The 20,283-nt window shown below is 39.1% G+C and overlaps 1 protein-coding gene across 2 annotated transcripts in view; it reads left to right on the top strand.

Moving 5' to 3' along the window:
• Positions 1–20,283, top strand: part of ZNF704 (zinc finger protein 704) — a 217,127-nt gene that overhangs the window by 38,909 nt on the left and 157,935 nt on the right. For both annotated transcript variants that reach the window (XM_060115851.1, XM_060115852.1), the window contains exon 2: positions 13,852–14,093. In XM_060115851.1, coding sequence (XP_059971834.1) covers positions 13,852–14,093 — 242 coding nt within the window. The remainder of the gene's footprint in view (positions 1–13,851; positions 14,094–20,283) is intronic.

Raw genomic sequence — 20,283 nt, 5'->3', positions numbered from 1 at the left:
ACCCTATGATTTAACCCTATTGATAATATTTCTAGCATTCTTAGCCATTGGAATGTATATCTCAACCAGGAATCTTTATGGCACCTTCAAGTTGTATCACATAGGTAGTTGCCTAATTAAATGATGTTTTTAAAAGTTTAATAGCTATAACTAAGAACACTAGTTTATTAGCATTAATTTTTATATGGTATGTTAAAGTTATGAAATCTTCTTTCTTATTTTATTCTCTCAATGACATTCTGAGGAGTTAAGAGTAGAAGTGGGTAGATTAGACCAGAAGTTATTGTAGTAGTCCAAAAAAAAATGATGGTGGCAATAAAAATAGAGAAAAATACATAGATTAAAAATATGTGTTGGGGGTAGCAGATAGAGGAGGCTGCAAAGAAAAATAAGAAAGAAATCCGGAAACGTGTGGTGGCATGGCCATACTGTACACTGGCTCATCCAACTCCTCTGTATCCCCTTCGTATATTATTTTTCTGTGCTGCTGTGGCTGGAACTTCCCAGATACCTTGCAGCTAGAATTCTGTGTGACATAGGTTCTGTCAAAGCAATGCACCCACTTGAGGCATGTGACTAGGCACAAATAAGGCAGTGAGGGGTAGCCATGTACAGAATCGACCTTCTGGCAAAACACAGTGTCAAAGTTTCCTGGTGCTACAGGAGCATCTGTTGTGGAAGTTCTGGCTTTCGGTACCTGTTGTCGTGTGGTACTTCTGCTAGTTCAGACTTGGGATGTGGTCAGACCTTCCTCCTGGCTCTGTGCAGCTGTCCTGTTGAACAGCCCAGCCTGACTCTCCAGGGTTCTTAAAGAGTCTGTTGTCTTGCTCTGCAAATAAGAATTGGTACTGGGGCTTCCCTGGTGGCGCAGCGGTTGGGAGTCCGCCTGCCAATGCAGGGGACGCAGGTTCGTGCCCCAGTCCGGGAAGAGCCCACATGCCGCGGGGAGTGGCTGCGCCCGTGAGCCATGGCCGCTGAGCCTGTGCGTCCGGAGCCTGTGCTCCGCAATGGGAGAGGCCACAACAGTGAGAGGCCCACGTACCTCAAAAAAAAAAAAGAATTGGCACTGGTCCTGCTATCATAAAGCCAAGAGAAGATGATGCTTCAAGGAGGCTAACTGTGTTTAGTACTGAGAGAATGGAAATTTTAAAGTATGTATTTATTAAATTTAGTGATATACTCTGTATAGTTCACTGTGACTCTAGCAAAAGCATGATTTCTTTTTGTTTTGGAGGAAGTCAGTGACAATAAGCTGAAGAATAAATAGGAGGTAGGGAGTGAAGACAGCTCATGTACACATCTCTATTGATAACTCGACTTCAACAGGGAATACAGCAGAGGTGCAGTAGTTGAGCAGGATCAGAGGTCAAAATAAGGTGGGTTCTTTTTTTAAAGATAGGGGATATTGGAGAATGTTTGATTGCTGATGGGAAGTATCCAGTAGAGAGGAGAGAGAAATGAGAGGCAAAGACCTGTGAGACCTCGAGTCAATTACATAGTAATTTTAGTTTTAGTTTTCTTATCTATAGTTTTCTTATCTATAAAGTTTGGATAATAAGATCTTCCTCTTAGGAATTTTTGGGACTGGAATGAAATAATGTATATGGAGAAATTTTAATGCAGTGTCTTGTACTTAGTAAGGGTCTAATAAATGTGGCCATTATTGTTATTATTACTACTATACTTTTGCTATTGTTATTGTCTTCTGTATACTTTAGAGTATTGTGAGTATGGAATCACTTCTGTCTCCAGATTTTACAAATCTTCCTTTTGGCTCTTATAGGCTGGCCCCGTTGCTGTCTTTTCATCACTTAATTACATTAGTTAAGCAGACATTTACCAAGCACCTTGCATGTGCCAAATATGCATACATCAGGTGTCTGGGATACAAAACTGAGCAAAGCTTGTTCTCTGCCTCTAAGTAGCATCTGGACCACTAGAGGAGAGGGCTAGGGGAAGCATGACTACCTTATACAAGTTTTATATTGTATCAGTCAGGGTTCTAGCAGGAGCAGAACTGCTAGGAGGTATGTGTGGGTGTGTGTATGTGTGTTGTATTTTTTCATTTGTATGTACACGCATGCACACACACAGGCAGGCACACATTTGCTTATTTATTATAGCTGGCTAAGCAAGCCTGCAGTCCACGGCCAGCAAGGCAGGAAGGAAGGATCGTGACCAGACTGAAACCCCACGAGCACACCTTTCTATCTTAAGGTCTTCCTAAAGCTCATTGTCATGGGTTAGCCCAGCTCTTCCGTTGAGCCATCTACCTTCTTATGAAGGACTGTGTTGAAGTGGGACGTATTTCTCTCTCATGTTCCCATCTTCTCTCTCATATACCTGTTGGACCTTTATTCTAAAGAATTAAATTTATGATAAGCAGGTTTACAGATTTATTCTAATATGTACTGTTTAATTTCTTGAATACACTCTAGCTGCATTTATTAGCAGATTTTATTTAGTCATCTGTGCAGCTAGTAGAAGTAATTGGCTGTCTGTGAATTAAGAGCCACATGCAAGCTAAAATGTGAATTCATCAGCTTTCAACTTTAGTTCTTAATTTCACCTGCTGTTTACTGCTCAAAGGAATGACAAATTGTATTTAAATAAAATGTATATTTAAGGAAGAACACTTAGCAACTGACAACTCTTTTTTACTTAAAAACTGCTTCTTAATCTGCTCTGAAAATTAAAGAAGTTGTGTTAGCCTGTGGCAACCACCGATGAACTGGAAAAGCTGCATTTATAGTTCTCATTGCCAAAGGAATTCGAGGCATTGGGTTAGTTAGTCCAACTCTTTTTGTTGCAAGAAGTTGAAACCAGCTCAGGTTTGCAAAAAAAGAAAGGTGGGGTGAGGTGGGGGGGGGCAGAGATTCTGATGAGGAGGAGGGAGATGCAGGTGTCCAGGCACAGAGGCGACCTACAGCCAGTGTGCTCAGGGTGGACGAGGACTTGGGGGGCGGGGGGATGAGGCAGCTCTCAGACGCCTGGTCTGTCTGAGGACCTTCCTGCCCTCTGTTCCTATTTCTCTCCACAGTGTTCCTCACTCTTTCCTGGTTTCCTCTACTTTCTCACATGCCCGTGGCCTGACCTGGTCACCCATGCTGTCACTCCGAGCCAATTGACATCAGTTTCTGGTCTCTCAGATTAGGCTCTTGAAAGAAAGGATTTTCTTGGTCCTGTTTGTGCCCAGAGAAATTGTGCATTGTCCTTTTCGAGAAGTGATTTGCCCTTTAATTTCTACGTATCAGAACTACATTCTCCAGCTCACCAAAAAGTTCTGTTCTAACCACTTCTGGGAAATGTGTGGTTTGGTCAGAAAAATCATGTTTCAAAGTCTCGTTTGATTCCCAGGTCAATGGCAAACAACCATTTAAACCCATGAAGAAAATGAACTCAAACACATTGCTTGAATTGCCAAGAATCTCTTCTTTTTTGCTGTGTATGTTTGTGCCTAGGATTCAGGCCAGGGGGGACAAGGTTGCTCAGAGACCCTCAGTAGGGGAGGAGAGGAGACTTCAGGGAGATGGGGATGGGCTCCAGTAGGAGGCCATGGAAGGGGCTCTGTGAAGTATACAGTCTCCAGAGTAGCTCTCTGTTTCGTGTGATGGGCAGAGGAAGGTTCCAGTGAGAGGAGACTGTGAGATTCCCCTGGGGCGAAACTACAGTGAGGAAAGGTCAGAGACAGTGATGCCTGTTTTGCGCCCAGGGGCCCCGGTCCTCCTGGCAGTGGCGGTGGGCAGTGGCAATCGTGGGCTCTATGTGGCAGTCACAGCAATTGGTATGGACAAGTCTTCCATAGGTCAGCTGTCCCTCAGCAAAACAGCTGTCTGTTCTCCTTCAGAAAGAAACTTCTAAGAAAATACTTCAGGTGGGACCCAAATCGTACCAGCAAAAATAGTTACTATGAACCAAATGTGGAAGAAATGAAAGATGACATTGAATTTCATATTGTTATTCTTGATTATACATGTTAGAATTGATTGGGGGAATAAGTGGCCTGGATTTGCTATGAGCCTCAGATAGGTGTGGGAAGTGTTTCTGGGCATCCCTGGGGACCAGGCTGCTCCATATCCTGCCCCTTATAGGAATCTCCACTCCCCAGGAGTTTTGAAAATTATAGAACTTTATAACTGTGACTTGGTTGTGAAATTTTGCCTTATCTCTCTACAGGTTTGTCCTGGATTAACTGGGTGATATTTGTAGAAGGAAAGTTCAGAGTCCCTTAATTTAAAAGTAAAGCAAAGCCTATTTTCTTTATAGATTTTATTATACAATTAAGGTTGCATTCCTGGAGATAAAATCCTCCATGAAATAAAATTCAACACTTGATAAGGAAAGGAGTAATATAGTAGCCATCCTGTAATTATTTTTCACCTCCTCTCCAAATTATAGCACAATTCACTATTTCCTTCTTGGTAGCTTAGGAAATTTCTATGGAACATGACCCCACTCTTTGCAGGTCCAGGAACTTGGCATCCATCCTCCTTAGATTTTATTAGTAGGTGCTACCCTATAGCACATATAATCACCTAAAAAGTCATTCATTTATTTACTCCCCAAATGCTTATTGAGGGCACCCTCTGTTTCAGATACTCTTCCAGGTACTGGAAACATCAGTACACAAAATAAAACTACCCCCGTAGAGCAAGATTCTGGCAATGCAGCCTGGACAATAAACATAATAAATAATAAATTATACAGTTTGTTATAAGTGCTGTAGAACCACCGTAGAATAGAATATGGGAGATGAGGAGTGGGAGATGAGCGCTGCAATTTAAATAGGAGGGTCAGAGTTGGCTTCACTGAGAAAGAGATGTTTGAACAAAGGCTGAAAGGGTGAGGAAGCCAGCAGTGTGGATGTATTGATATGAAGGAAGAACAGTTCTGGGAGATGGGGCAGCCAGTGAGAAGGCCTGAGGCAGGGGTGTGCCTGGCCTGGTCAAGGCCAGCAAGGGTCGAGGGAGAGGTAAGAGGGGAGGCAGGAAGTAGGAGAGGGTGAAAAGAAGGATTCTGGGGGGCCAAACCAAATAGGGCCTTGGAGGCCACTGCAAGGACCTTGGCTTTTATTCTTTGTCAAATGGGGAGCCACTGGAGGGTGCTGAGCTGAGGAGGGGCATGATCTGACTCTGGTTGGTAAGGGACAAGGCTACTTTTATTCAGAAGGAACTGGGGGGTGGGAACGGCATGGCAAGGAAGGAGACAGGGATCCAGGGAGGAGACTACTGTACACATTCAGGCAAGAGATAATGGTGGCTTGACCAAGATGGTAACTGTGGGGGTGATAAGAAGTGACTGGATTCTGGATATGTTCTGAAGGTAAAGACCACAGGGTTTTCACATGACTGGGTGTGATTGGTTGAATTAAACTCTGTCTTATATAAAATAAATGGAATACCTAATTACTGTATTAAGTTCAAAATTCTCTATACTAAAGTTAAGTCCAGTGAGGTAGACCCACATTGATATTTCCTCTCTCTCCTTACATCTTGTTGGAAAAAATACACAGGTGACTTTAGCCAGGCTTGAATTTAATATTGGACTTTATAGAAATAGGTATTTCCATTCAGGATTTTAGAAAGGATTTTAAAAAATACTCAACGTAGTTTGTTCTCACTTGCATCATGTTAATAGAAGGCTTGAAACTTCAGCCAAGTAGTCGTTCTCCAAAAATTTTTGCAATAACTTTCCTAAATGTGTGGCTGACTCATCTGCCATTAGGCAAACCAAGTCATGCTTTGTTGAATATTAAACTGTCAAGATATTAGAGGTGAAACTTGCTGTAGTAAACCTGGCGTTAACAACACTGGTCGCTGCGGTAGTGTAGGTTTGTGGCTGCCATCACAGTGAGGGTCTCAGCACTGTTGTGCTGAGTTTTACTTCTCGCCCCATCATCACACCAGCAAACCAGGATGATTTTCACCAGCTAGTTACTCTGTCTTGGTATAGAGAAATAATAAACTTGAGGGTAAAGCAGTCAAAAACCACTTCATTGTTTTCAGAGGGCTAAGGGAATAATATAATCAAGGGGCTAGCAATTGGAAGCAATTATTTTTAAAGTGTTTCTACTACAGCTATTCATTAGGACTGGATAGATTTGCCATCCAACTTATTTTTCTGTGTACATAGCATGAAATTTGAAGCATTCAATTTGAAGTGATGAGTAAAGTTCTGTTGACTATTTCTGGACATGGTCTTTGTCAGTCGACTCAGGAGTCTGGTCTTTCTTTAAGCATGACCCTTAGTAGTAATATTTTAAATTAACTTAAAAATCAATTGTTCCTATTATTAATATAACCTTTGCTTCTTTTGTAGCATGTTTTAAATTCTGGGAGTCTGATTACATGCTCCACACTGTAGTTGGCGTGTCATTGTCATCTGTTACTAAATATGTATATTTATGTGTTTTGAAAGCAAGTTTAAAAAATAAATCCTAAGGTGGGGAAACACAATCTGAAATAGGGAAAATTCTCTTATAGTTTGTCAGCTGGGACTGTGTGGTTGCCTGGTGAATGGAAGAGTCTTAAGGCGTTGCTTGGCCAAATGGACCATTCATTTGCCTCCCGTGGCTCGCTCTCTGAGAGTGGTTTTTGCTGTGGCCTGAATTTCATTTCCTTTTCCAGAATTTCTATACTACTTTCTTACTATTCAGAAAGCCCCAGAAGGCAAATGGGTTGACTTTTTGCAGATTATTCCTGGAAATCCAGTTAATCTCCAGAGCCGATTCCTCAAATCTTATTGGGTTGAGATGAGTAAGGACAGTTTCCAAGAGTGAGTGTTGACACATGCATTTTGGCATCTTATTACCGTATATTCATGGGGAGGGTATTGAGATTAAGGTAGCCTGGAAGGCACTTAAGTGTAGACAGAAGGAAGGATTGATCAAGCAAGTGGACTGATGCTAGAAGCCATTCTATTTTCTGATGTGCTGTTAGAATCCTCCTACGGAAACCAGATGTTTTTGTATTGAGAAAAGCTGACGAGCTTCAGTCCAGTTTACAAAGGACACCATTTAGAGAAATTCAAGATTGAAATAGATACTGTTAACTTCTTGTTTTAAAAATTGCAATTTTCCCAAGTATATCATATTTATAGTTAGGCTGTTTATCTTCATCTAGGAAAACAAAAGCTGTTTGTTGGAATAAAATTTTTGAGTTTTATTTGTCAGTTAGCTCAAGCTTTGTCCCCTTGCAAGAAATTACACTGGATAAAGCGTGTGTCTGTGATGTGCTATTGAAAGGCTTCTGTGTTGGGTAGGAAGAAGGAATTCAATGGTAGTGCTTGTAGTACAGTATAGCTGAGAGGTGCTGGTAATCAAGGAAAGTAATAGTGCAGTTGGATGGATCATTTTAAGTAATTCATTTTTCCCCTTTAGTATGTGCATATATACTAGTAACTGAAAGCTAGTAGAAGAAAAAGGTATTAGTTATATAAATGCCAGATTCTTGAGAAACTTAATTATGTAAAAATGATGTGTATTTTTTTAGAACAGAATAACTTTATAAATTTTAAAATACCAAACTATACACGAACACTGTAAAAATTACAAACAGGATAAAAAGCAAAACTGGACTATAATTCTGCTTCCAAGGAGAACCATTCTTAACATTTTGGAATGTCCTTTCAGAATTGTTTTCCTCTTTATATATATACATCCCTCCTCCCCGAGATTATATTGCATAAACTCATTTGGATTTCTTTTTTTCAATTAATGTATTAAACGTCTTTCCATTTCAATAAGTAAAGAAATATATCTTTGTTTTTAACTATACATTTTATTTGTTCATATTTAACCCCAAATTTATTGATGGATGTTTAGGGAATTTGCATTTTTTTAATATTACAAGAAATTCTGTGCTAAATATTCTTGTGTGCTTTTCTAGGTATTTTTTTCCCTTAGATGTAGAATTGCTAAATCAGAGGGGTGCACCATTAAATTCGCTGCCTTTTGCCATGCTGTCCTCCTTCAACATGTATTATCCCCACCAGCAGGTGTTGAGAGTGCCGGTTCCCTCATATGTTGACCAGCACAGAGGATTATTCCTCCTACTTTTTGTGAACCTCTAAAAAATTCTCTTTGTATTAATTTTTAAAATTTGAAAACCTTAAAAAAGTAAAAAAAATCCCCCATAATCTCACCACTTGGAAGTTGTGTGTGTGTCTGTATGTGTGTACGCGTGTATCTAATTATACAAGAAAACAAGTAGAAGAACCTTCTTGGCCCAGAAGGTGTGTAGCTTTTTAGCAAACTACTTTGTTTTTGACAAGCAGTGAAATCATGCCTAACATACTAGCCTGCAACTTACCCGTTTCTCTTAGTAGATCATGAGCAAATGTGTTCCTCTTAATAGATCGTGGATTTATTCTAATGCCCTTCTTTTTAGTGACTTCATGGTTAAGTCCATTGTATGGGCGTTCCATAGTTTGTTCCCCCATAAAGAAAATTCTGGTTGGTTGAGTCAGCAATTCTAACCTCCACATTTTCCTACAGAAAGGCTTGCACAAGTATAAAGGTACATGCATACACACAACAAGGATATTCATTGTGGCATTATGTTTAACGATGAAAAATTGAAAAATACCTCAATGTCTGTGAGGAAGGGATGAGTTAAAAAATATGATCTTGTGAAATGTTATAGTATTCAAAAATTTTAAATATAGTACATCTACAACTAACATGAAAAGATGCCCACGACTTATTGTGTATTGCAGAGCAATACATGCAGTATAAGCACATTCATGTTTAGACACTCCAGGCAGTATATATACACAGATAGGTATTTAATGCCTTTTAAGTAAGTTGAAGTTTTGCAGTAAATTGTTAAAAGCTATTCTTTCTAGGGGTTAGACCTGATGAGCAGGGTTGGGAGGAGGGTGGGGAAGAATAGAAAGCTGTCCCCATTTTATTTTATACACATTTTTACTGAAATTTTAACAACCAGCATATATTTTGTAATAAATGAACATTTGAAAAAATGAAAAGTACATTCAGATTCTATAGGAATAGTGAAAAATAAAGTGTTTATGTGAGACTAGGTAGTCTCTGAGATTCCACCTGCTTAACAGATTATGAGTCCATGAAATCACGGTCAAGTAAAAAGTAGTAAATCTTTCTTATAGATACAAAATGTTTCATTCACAATGTGGTGGAAGAGTGAGAAGAAAAGAGGAAGAGAGAGTAAACCATAAGGTCAGAATGCGGTCAGCCAGAAGCAGGAGTGGGCATCACTGATCCTGGTTCCGGAGGAACACGGAACTCAAATTCCTCTTCAGGAGGGCTCTAACACGTATTTAGAGAAGCATAGAGAAGCTATGGGGGCCTCAAACCTTCTGTTTTTAAGATGAAACATTCCCAGATTTCTCCCAATAAGATCCTTTGTCATCCTGATCACCCTGCTGTGTTTGTTCCGATTTGTCAATGTCCATCTTGAAATTTGACAACCAGAATCAGATACTACTGCCTTCCAATTTACAGTCTCGTCACTGTGGGATACAGTCAGATTAACCCTTCCTCATGCAGGAGACACTTTTTAAAAAATCTAGACTAAGATTATTCCTAAACCTCTGCCTTGTATTTTCTCCTCGAAATTCCTGGTTAAGAGTTTTGCTGTTTTTCTTCATTATTTGCCACCTAGGGCTTCTAGATTTGGGGCATTTGTTTGTTTTCTCTGGTTGTCTTCTATTGTTGAACCCTTTGCCTCCCCTTGAGCTGTTTCACAGAGAAATTTCTCAGATTTCCGCAACTTTTAACAAAAATATCAGCTCATGTGAGTCACATCATTAATTGATATCAGCTTCAAGGAAGGAAGCTAACTCGGCCCAGGCCCTGCAGATCACCAGAAGGGTTTCCTTTTGTCACCAGGGCATTGTGCAAATTGGGAAAAAAATAAGTAAGAGTGCCCTCTCTAGGCAGATGAGGTACAAAAAGTTCTTCTCCGGGTGGATGAATTAGAAAAATGTCCCTCTTCCATGGGTGAAGTGGCCTGGGGACCTGGCTTGAGTGGGGACTGGATTTTAGCTGATCTTTCTTGTGCACAGGGTATTACAGCACAGCTACTTGCAACAGCCTGGGTTGTCAAGCACCTCGTCAAGCTGCCTCTTTGTGGCACCGTTTCCCAGTTTCTGGTCTAGGCAGTTCTTGGGGAAAATATTTTCTACACCAGTTACTCCTGGTTTGGTTCTTTCCTCCTTTTTTTTTTTTTTTAATCAACAGTACTATCGAGGTATAATTTGCATGCCATAATATTCATCCCATTGTAAGAATACAGTTCAGGGATTTTTGATAAATTTATAGCATTGTACAAATCACTACAGTGTGGTTCCAGAACATTTCCATCATGGCAAAAAGCTCTCCGGTGCCCGTTTGCAATCAGTTCCTGCTCTCAACCCCAGCCCCAGGAAATCACCGATCTGCTTTCTGTCTTTATGGATTTGCCTTTTCTGGAAATCTCGTATAAATGGGCTCATATCTTCCTTTAGCTGCTTTCTTCTCCTAATCTAATAGGGGTTCAAATTTAATTGGGGTTTATGTCTTCCTTTTGCTGCTTTCCTCGGCTGATCTGCTGGAGGTGCAATGGCTGCATGCTGGCCCTGCCCCCTTTTACTGCTCCTCCAAACCCTCACTCATCCCTTCCTTTCCATCCTGCCTCAGCATTCAAATGTGCTCTATTACCTCCCATCCTAGAGCATTCTCCTTTGTCCAGCATCCGACCCAGCCACTACCCTATTTCTCTGGGCCATTTCTGAGCCCATGTCTCAAGATTTGACTTCATATACTTGCTCCATTCTCTTCTCTCCTGTGTACTCTCCTTTTAAAAAATATTTTTAAATATAATATCTGATATGAATAAAAGAACATAAAAAGAAACTGTAGGGACTTCCCTGGTGGCGCAGTGGTTAAGAATCCGCCTGCCAATGCAGGGGACACGGGTTCGATTCCCTGGTCCGGGAAGATCCCACATGCCATGGAGCAACTACGCCCGTGCGCCACAGCTACTGAGCCTGCGCTCTAGGGCCCGAGTGCCATAACTACTGACCCCGTGTGCTGCAACTGCTGAGGCCCATGCGCCTAGAGCCTGTGCTCCGCAACAAGAGAAGCCACCACAATGAGAAGCCTGCGCACCACAACAAAGAGTATCCCCCACTCGCTGCAACTAGAGAAAGCCTGTGCACAGCAACAAAGACCCAGCGCAGCAAAAAATAACTAAATAAAATAAAAATTTTAAAAAAGAACATGTAATATACATATAAATTTAAAGCATAGTGATATAATGAACATCTATACCTGTCACCCACTCCTTCCACCAGCCTTACAAACAGTGGAACCTATGACTCAAAGTATCTAAAGTCTCTTGCTCACCTCTACACTTTTTCTCTTCTTTGATCGTTTCTAACTCATTTTAATTCCACTTTTAAAAAGGAGTCTGGGCTAAGTAGTCTTTGAAACTCATTACATTGCTAAAATTTCCTGATTATTATTGAGAGATTAATTTTATGTTTAGAATGTATTATGGAAGATTTATAGCTTACGTTGTTGAATATTACCATAATTTATTTTATTATGAAGTCTCAGCTAAGAGCATGACATACAATTATAATATCATTTCTATAGGAAGTTTATTCTACTTTGTATTAATTTGCTTTAGATGCTGGCTTTTTCCCCTAAATTTTTGGAGCTAAAAGCTAAACTTTCTGTAATGTTCTCCCTCAGCCCTCCTCTCTTTGGATTGAATTCATTTAACCAGTCCAGTTGACCCCAAGGGAGGTATGGATGTCAATTATTGCTACAACTTAATACTAATGACTACTTAAATATTTAATTACTGTAACACTTGACACTTAGGGAGAAACTATTTATAATCATCAAAACCACGCCTTTGTTTTCATCTTTCATGCCTGGCGTTTGGCATATTCCTGTTGTAACATCGCTGGGAATGAGCTGCTCTAGAGGTGGAAAAAATGCCTCCCTCTCTCTTCCACCTCCAGGCAGAAGAAGTTGCACTGAAAGTGATTAGTGATGGATATTTTAAAAATTTATAATTACATTAGTCAGTTTTCCAAACTACGTTTTTATTGAAAATTTATTGCATTTTAGAAGTGTGAAATATTTTCTTATTCCTTTCTATTGAGTATCGATGTCATTTAAACAGTTAGCTCTTAAAAGCACTCATTTTTCTTGGACTCTTACTTTGCTTCATTAACTAATGCATTCTAAGAAATATGGTAACTTTTTAATGGGTTGCAAGTAGACCCAGGTGGCCGACCATTGTCCTGTGGAGCTGGGGCTTGGTCTGGCAGGAACACCATGGAAGATACTCTCTTTTTCCTGACAAGTGCAGGCCAAGGAGAGCAGGGAGCTCAGTTTAGGGCTCTGTGTTCATGTGAAAGATACATTCCAGCCAAGGCAATCCTGAGGCACAAGTCATCCCTATGCTCGGGAAGAATATACATATGTGAGCAGGTCCTGTGACTCCCAACACACATATACTTGAGAGTTTTCCTTTAGTCTGAGAGTTTCTAGTCATTAATACCATATTTTGCCAGTCTCTGCTGTTACTGGGCCCACATATTCTCATTTTATTCTGAAGACGCTGTATGTTTATGGCTTTAGCTCCTATTATTCTAAATCTATTTGATCACATGCTTTGTGGTTTTCCTCCTAACTAAAATTAAAAAGAAACAAATAAGCGTATCCTCTATTTAAGTGGGCGAGTGAAGATTTACTGACTATGTACACTGACTTCATGAAAGGGAGAGACCGTCTCTGGACCTGTGAAATGTCTTATAGATGCGCATATTTTGAAACATACTCTGCTGATGAGTGAGGCTCTGGGTTGCCAGGTAGTCTGGTTCTTCTTTGTATACTTAGGACTTTTAACAAGTTCACTTCAGACCTCATTTACAGTGCCGGTCACATTACAAAATCCTTTTTCTTTTTTAACTTTAGTCTCCTTTTTCAGTCATCACAGTCCTAAAATCTGAAATAACCAGTTTTTAATTCCTTGAGGTTTAAATTCATATTTGTCTTAAACTTTAATCACCGTTGCATTTAGTAAAAAATCATAAGAAAAATTAATATGACTTTTTAATTGTCATACTAATGAAGGATTTCATTAAGATCTTAACTGCTGTAAAAAAAGGATAAAAAACAATTCTTGGGCTTCCCTGGTGGCACAGTGGTTGAGAGTCTGCCTGCCGATGCAGGGGACACGGGTTCGTGCCCTGGTCCGCGAGGATCCCACATGCCACGGAGAGGCTGGGCCCGTGAGCCATGGCCGCTGAGCCTGTGCGTCCGGAGCCTGTGCTCCACAGCGGGAGAGGCCACAACAGTGAGAGGTCCGCGTACCACAAAAACAAACAAACAAACAAAAAAACAATTCTTCATTAGATAAAGAGTGTGGTTAAGATCAGTATTCATAGTCAAAGATATAAGACTTGATTTTATATGTGTAGCTCTCTTTATTAAACATAATCAGCATGAAATATTTAAGAATTTATTTACTTGATTGAGTTTTCTCAGTTGTAGAAGAGAAAACAATAATGTTTTAAATTTTTTAGATTTTTTTAAGTCTCACGCTTTCAAGGCTTCGAAGTTTTTGCACATCTGAAAGGCTTTTCTTGTGCTTGCAATGCTTCTTGTTTGCATTATGACAGGTGGTGCATCAATTGTGCATTACTTTGTAATGTCAGTTATTTTATTTCTGTGTGACTTTTTTCCCATTTAAACTATAAAATCTTCAAGATGAGCAGGGACAGCATAGTCTGTGGTCTCTTGTCATGGCCATCTGCACATAGTCATGCAAAGCTGATATTTTGGGTGACTAAGAATTTTTGCATTTCATTTCACAGGTGGGGAGCATTAAGCGGGAAATGGCCTTCACATTTCAACCAGAGGACTTAAAACGTGACTCTAGTAAAAAACTGTCTCATCAACACTTGTTCCCCTTGGCCATGGAGGAGGATGTGAAAACAGCAGACACCAAAAAAGTCAACCGAGCCCTTGACCATGAAAAAGAAAACACTCGCTCCATCTGTCTCCTTGAACAAAAACGAAAAGTTGTTTCTTCCAATATTGATGTTCCTCCAGCAAGGTAAGGAACCGTTAGACCTTATATGTGTCTGCTCCAGGAAGTCAGTGGAGAGCATGTATAGTCTCCAGCGTATCTCTCTAAAGTATAGACTTAGGAAGGTTTTTCTGCCAAGAACATTTTTCTGTTGCTTGTGTGAAATAGAGCAGGTGGCCATGCTCTTCAGAACTGACTCTAAGGCTATAGTAGTTGGAACTACTGTGGCTCTAGAAAAGAATGTTTTATTAGATTTTGGCAAATGAGCAACAAAGAGCAAAAGAATAAATATAAAAAATAAAAGAAACATGAAATATATGACTGAGCATAGCCAATTAAAAGCAAGGATACTCATATCTTTTGGTCAGGTGTTGGAGAGCTTTGGCTGTAGGGCAGATTCAGCCCCTGGCCTATTTTTGTTTGGCCTGCCAGATAAGAATAGTTTTACATTTTTAAAGGGAAAAAAAGTGTAGAATATGGGATATAGATCATAGATGGCCTTCAAAGCCTAAAATATTTATATGTGACTCATTACAGAAAAAGTTTGGTGATCCCAGGTTTATATCACAGTAATCCTTTTAAGACAGATCTAGCTTAGAACTGGGCCAAAAGGGTTTATCTGAAATATTAAAAGGCTTTTATTACATTGTAATTCTATTTAAACCACATCCAGCGCCATTGAACCAAAGGACAATATTATGGCAGAATGGCAGTGGAATAGTAGTAGAATATACATGCTTGACCTTTTACTTATTTTCTTGCCTGTGATTTATCTCACCTAGAAAGTAAGTTCCATGTTGGCTGTGATTTTAGTCCATCTTGTTCAGTGATGTAGCCCTAGTATTAGAACCATGTTGAATTATATATTAAGGGCTCAATAAATATTTGTTGAGTGAAGAAAAGAAAGGAGATGCTGTAGCATGAAAACTTGCTTATTTTTAATATGTGAAATATATTTTGTTACCAAAAACCATCTATAATGAAACTTTATAAGCAATTGTTTGAGAAGTTCTGCGTTTGTTTGAGTGGTTTCTGATAGCTAACTAGGAAAATAGTATCTTTGGAAAAGGAATAAATGTTCCTTTTCTACCGATTCACTTTTTGTAATTAGAATTTCATTTCTTTTTATATGAAATCAAAAGTATCTTCTCTAGAGAAATACATATTTTTCTATTCTTCTACCAAATTTGTCAAACTTTATAAGATTATAGGCCTCTTTATTTTCCTTAACTTTTAATTGAAACTTTTCGTATATTCATTACCTCTGTTTAACTACTTGGAATTATTTGCTTTTCTCATTTTTTCATATAAAGTACATGCTGAATTCTTTAGGATTAGTTCTTTTAACTGGGGGTTCATTATGAAATGTCTTATCATGCCCTGAACCTGGTAGGCACCTCAATTCATATCTGTTATTTGGTTGACTCATAGGTAAAATGACATGTAATTTGAAATGTGAAGAGCTATGGTTTTATTTTTTTCCTAAGCCTGTAGGGCAAGAATTAGACTTCCCAATATTACATAGTTTAGGGCCAACTTGCAATTCTGTAGAACTTACTCTACATAAAATTTTCATTAGACCATTTTATATGTTGAAAGACCTGGAATTCATAATTTTAAATTGTCATCAGTTGTTTTAGGTATATCTTTATTCTTTAATTTTTACCCACTTGCAGTAGTTTCTGGGGAAAATAATGAAGAGAGGAAGAAGAAAAATGTTTTCTGCCTTTTCTGGCTCTGTTGTGTGGAATATTCTTTCTTCCCTCTCAAATTCACTGAGTGCACTTAAAAGTCAAGCCAGTGTTATTATGGAGTTCTTTAAACAATATTGGGAAATTAATTGGAAACCCAATTAATGTGCAGCAAAAATTCCCCAATGACAAGGTATAGCTTAGATATGTTAATCTATTATGGGAAAGACTAGTTAAAGCTTCTTTGTTTGAGATCGCCACTAATACACTTATTTTCATTGCTATAGTAAGAGTTTAATTATCACAAATATGCCAACAGTTGGTGAAATAAATTACTCTTTTTTAAAGTGATGATGAAGGAGTCAGAAATTGTGGAGTTCAGCTAACTCTCCACTCTTTCTGTTCTATTTTGTTTTACTGTTATCAAGTTATTTTGTAAATGTAAACTTTCCACTATCATCTAAATAGATCAATATTTTGTTTTAAAGAAACTCCTTTACCTGACATGTAGAAGGATACAGGATTTTTCTTTTTGTTTTTTTTAGAAGAAATAGTTATATCTGTTGGCAGTACGTAAATAATGAGGCTTGAGTAAGTCTACAGGTATACGGGAATATTGGTATGAGTAAACCTATATATCTATATCTTATATAGTATATCATATATAATACACGTGTATTATATATACCCCATATATATATTCTATATCGCTATATCTAGCCACATGGTTATTGCAACTTATTACTCTTCTAAATCCACACGTTATGTATTGGCCAGCTCTTAGAAGGGCAGGATAACGATTTTAGGTGAAGAGAGAATGACTGGTGCAGAGCTCCTCATTGGTTTAAAGTCAGTTCTCTATAATCTTTCTCACTTTATATTTTGCTTTATTGCCACTGTAGCTAACAGGATTTTTGTTGAACTTCACTTTCTGTGGTTTGTAAGATGAAATATGAAGTTGTTTTCTATGGTTTGTGTAATGAAAACAATGGGTATATTTTATATGTTTTTTCATATCCCTAGAAAGTTCTGAGAACCATGCCCCCCTTTAATCGCTGTACCTCACTGCAATTAAGCACCACTGATTTCATCTCCATTCAATAGACATTTATTGAGTACCTGCTATGAACTCAGTACTCAGTAACACAGTGAATGAGGCAGGGTGCTAACCCTCCAGGACCTTACTATCAGAGAGACAGACACCTAAGTGGTTAATATCAAGTAACTTGCTCCCTTCTCATTAGAACTGGGGGAATTTGTATGTAATGGAGAACCTCTTAATGTTAGGAAAGTTGTTAGTGTGACACAACTAATTAAAAGGCTAATTTCCTTTTATTAGTATCTTTTTCAAGATGGGGATAAATGGAACAGAGGAGGAGCTCTGTATCTGAGATCTGTGTTACAAAATCCCTGTTTCTTTACCCATTTTCTGAGGACCCACTTAAGAGCTGCTAGTTTCAGGAAAACATAAATTTAAGTAAATTATTAATCCAGATGTGTCAGGCTGGGTCATCCGAGAAGCAAATGCCAAGATAGGATTGAACATGCAAGTGTTCTATTAGGATAAACACCTGGGGTGGGTGGAGGCAGGGAAGGCAGGAGGTGCGAGTCCGACTAAGGTGCAGGTCTGAGCCCAGTGAGGGAGAGGGGTGAGGGAAGGCTGGATGGAAGTGTCTGAGACTGCCTCGCAAGGCCACCGGGACTCCTGCATTATATTCATTACATGAGTTATATTAATGCAAGAGAGTCCACTTACCTATGGGATGTTGCTTGATTGATTTCAGGAAGAAACAGTGTTTTTTTTCTTTTTTTGTTTCCGGTGGGGGGCAGGCAGGGGGTGGTGCAAGAGGGGTGAATGCATTATAAGGTGAGGTCCTCAAAATATCCCTTGAATTATTCCAGGTTCTTCAGGGGAGAAAACTAAATAGGAAGAGCACAAGAGTATGTAAGAGAGCATGTGAATGAGCAGTGTTCGTCTTTGCACCTAAAGATCTATCATTGACGGAAAAAAAATTCTTCCCAATTTTAAAGATTATGGAGGAGGAATAATTTGGTGGGGCGTGAGGTGACCTGTACGAGGCGTGTCAGTGCTAACAGTGGGGACAGCAGTCTTTAAATGACTGATCCCTCTCTCTGAAGGTTTCATCACTTATTCATTTAATAATGTCTGGTTATAAAAGATAACAGCTCCCTCAGAAAGAGACTGTGAATTGAAAATGAGGAGTTACTAATTATAAACATGTTATCTTAAGTATTTTTTAATCTTCAGGGAAAATACTAGCTTTAGTGATCTCTATGGCGAGTTAGGAAAATGAGCTTTAAGAGGATAAGGACAGGAATACAAAGAGACGGGGTTGTGAAGAGTTGAGCCAGAATGAGAATCCAATACTGTAGTTTGGCCCAAGAAGTGAATAGGAGGCCAAGGTCAGTAAAGACAAAGGCCAGTCAGAGATTTCCTGTGGGCAGAGCTCAGTGGTCCGTTAGCCAAGACAGTATTTTAGCCTTATTAGAAAAAGACGATGAGCCTGGGCCCAGATAATCAATGAAACATGCCCAGTTTAGTGGTGGAAGTTTGGGGAAAAGAAAGAAAGATTTGAAATCCAGAGTAGGGAATTTAAAGATTTTTCCAGGGATGTAGGGTGTAGAACTAGGCGGAAGGAATTGTTCAATTCTTGGGATGTGTGCCAAGCTATTGCAGTAGCACGAGACTTCTGTGCATTGGCCTGACTGAATACCGTTGGTAACACCAAATTCTTTCGAAGTCCAAGTAATGCTCATTTCAGTGTTTTGACCTGTCCTGATGGGTAAACTCGGCATGTTGGTAAAGCCTGTAAGTACCAGAAAATAAAACATAAAGGACTCAGGAGAGCCACTTTTGGAGGAGAAATTTTCTACTCATTTTAACTCTGCCTGGTTATAGGTAAGGATTGAGGTTTCTTTTTATTTTCCCATATGGATATCCCATTCTTAAAATTGTTGGACAGATTATCCTTTCCCCGTTGCATTACCTGGATATCATTTTCAAAATCAACTGACCATATATGTGTGTGTCTAGCTCTGGACTCTCCTCTGTTCTGTATCTGTGTGTCTATCCTTATGCCAGTACTACAGTCTCTCTTTTTTTTAACATCTTTATTGGAGTATAATTGCTTTACAGTGTTGTGTTAGTTTCTGCCGTACAACAAAGTGAATCAGCTAAGGCGTACATATATCCCCGTATCCCCTCCCTCTTGCATCTCCCTCCCACCCTCCTTATCCCACCCCTCTAGGTGGTCACAAAGCACCGAGCTGATATCCCTGTGCTCTGCAGCTGCTTCCCACTAGCTATCTGTTTTACATTTGGTGGTGTATGTATGTCAGTGTTACTCTCTCACTTCATCCCAGCTTACCCTTCCCCCTCCCCATGTCCTCAAGCCCATTCTCTATGTCTGTGTCTTTATTCCTGTCCTTCCCCTACGTTCATCAGAACCATTTTTTTTTAGATTCCATATATATGTGTGTTAGCATATGATATTTGTTTTTTTCTTTCTGACTTACTTCACTCTGTATGACAGACTCTAGGTCCCTCTTGATTGCTGTAGTAAGTCTTAATAGTAGGTAGTATGAGTATGCCAAACTTGTTCTGCTTTTTTAAACATATCTTTCTAGGTTTGCTGGATTTCCATATAGATTTTAGAATATTCAACCATTCTCTACCCTTCAAAAATTTGGAATTTTAATTGTTATTACATTTGAATCTATAGGCCAGTTTAGGGTGAATTGATATCATAAAAACATCAAATCTTCCAATTTATAGATAGAATATGTCTTTACATTCACCCCGTTCTTTTATTCTTCTCAGTAGCATTCGTAGTTTTTTTTTTTTTTCTTTTTTTTTTTCGTGGTACGTGGACCTCTCACTGCTGTGGCCTCTCCCGTTGCGGAGCACAGGCTCTGGATGCGCAGGCTCAGTGGCCATGGCTCACAGGCCCAGCCACTGCGTGGCATGTGGGATCCTCCCAGACCGGGGCACGAACCCATGTCCCCTCCATCGGCAGGCGGACTCTCAACCACTGCGCCACCAGGCAAGCCCAGCATTTGTAGTTTTCAGTGCTTAGATCTTGCATTATTTTGTTAACTTAATTTGTAAGTACTTTATATTTTTAGATACTGTTCTAAATAATATTATTTAATTTTTTTGGTAATCCTCTTTTTTCTTCCAGTTTTATTGAGATATAATTGGCATACAGCACTGTATAAGTTAAGATGTACAGCATAATGATTTGACTTACATCATGAAATGATTAGAAATCTAGTGATTATCACAATAAGTTTAGAGAACATCCATCATCTCATATAGATACATTAAATAAATATAAAATTACTTTCCCTTGGGATGAGAACTCTTAGGGTTTGCTCTTTTAACTTTCATGTATAACATGCAACAGTGTTAATTATATTTATCATGTTGTACATTACATCCCTAGTACTTATTTATCTTATACCTGGAAGCTTGTACCTTTTGACTGCCTTCATCTAATTCTCCC

The sequence above is a fragment of the Mesoplodon densirostris genome, chromosome 13 (assembly GCF_025265405.1).
Source record: "Mesoplodon densirostris isolate mMesDen1 chromosome 13, mMesDen1 primary haplotype, whole genome shotgun sequence".
Lineage (NCBI taxonomy): Eukaryota > Metazoa > Chordata > Mammalia > Artiodactyla > Ziphiidae > Mesoplodon > Mesoplodon densirostris.
The sequence above is the reverse complement of the archived record's forward strand: the minus strand, read 5'-3'. Positions and strand labels throughout refer to the sequence as shown.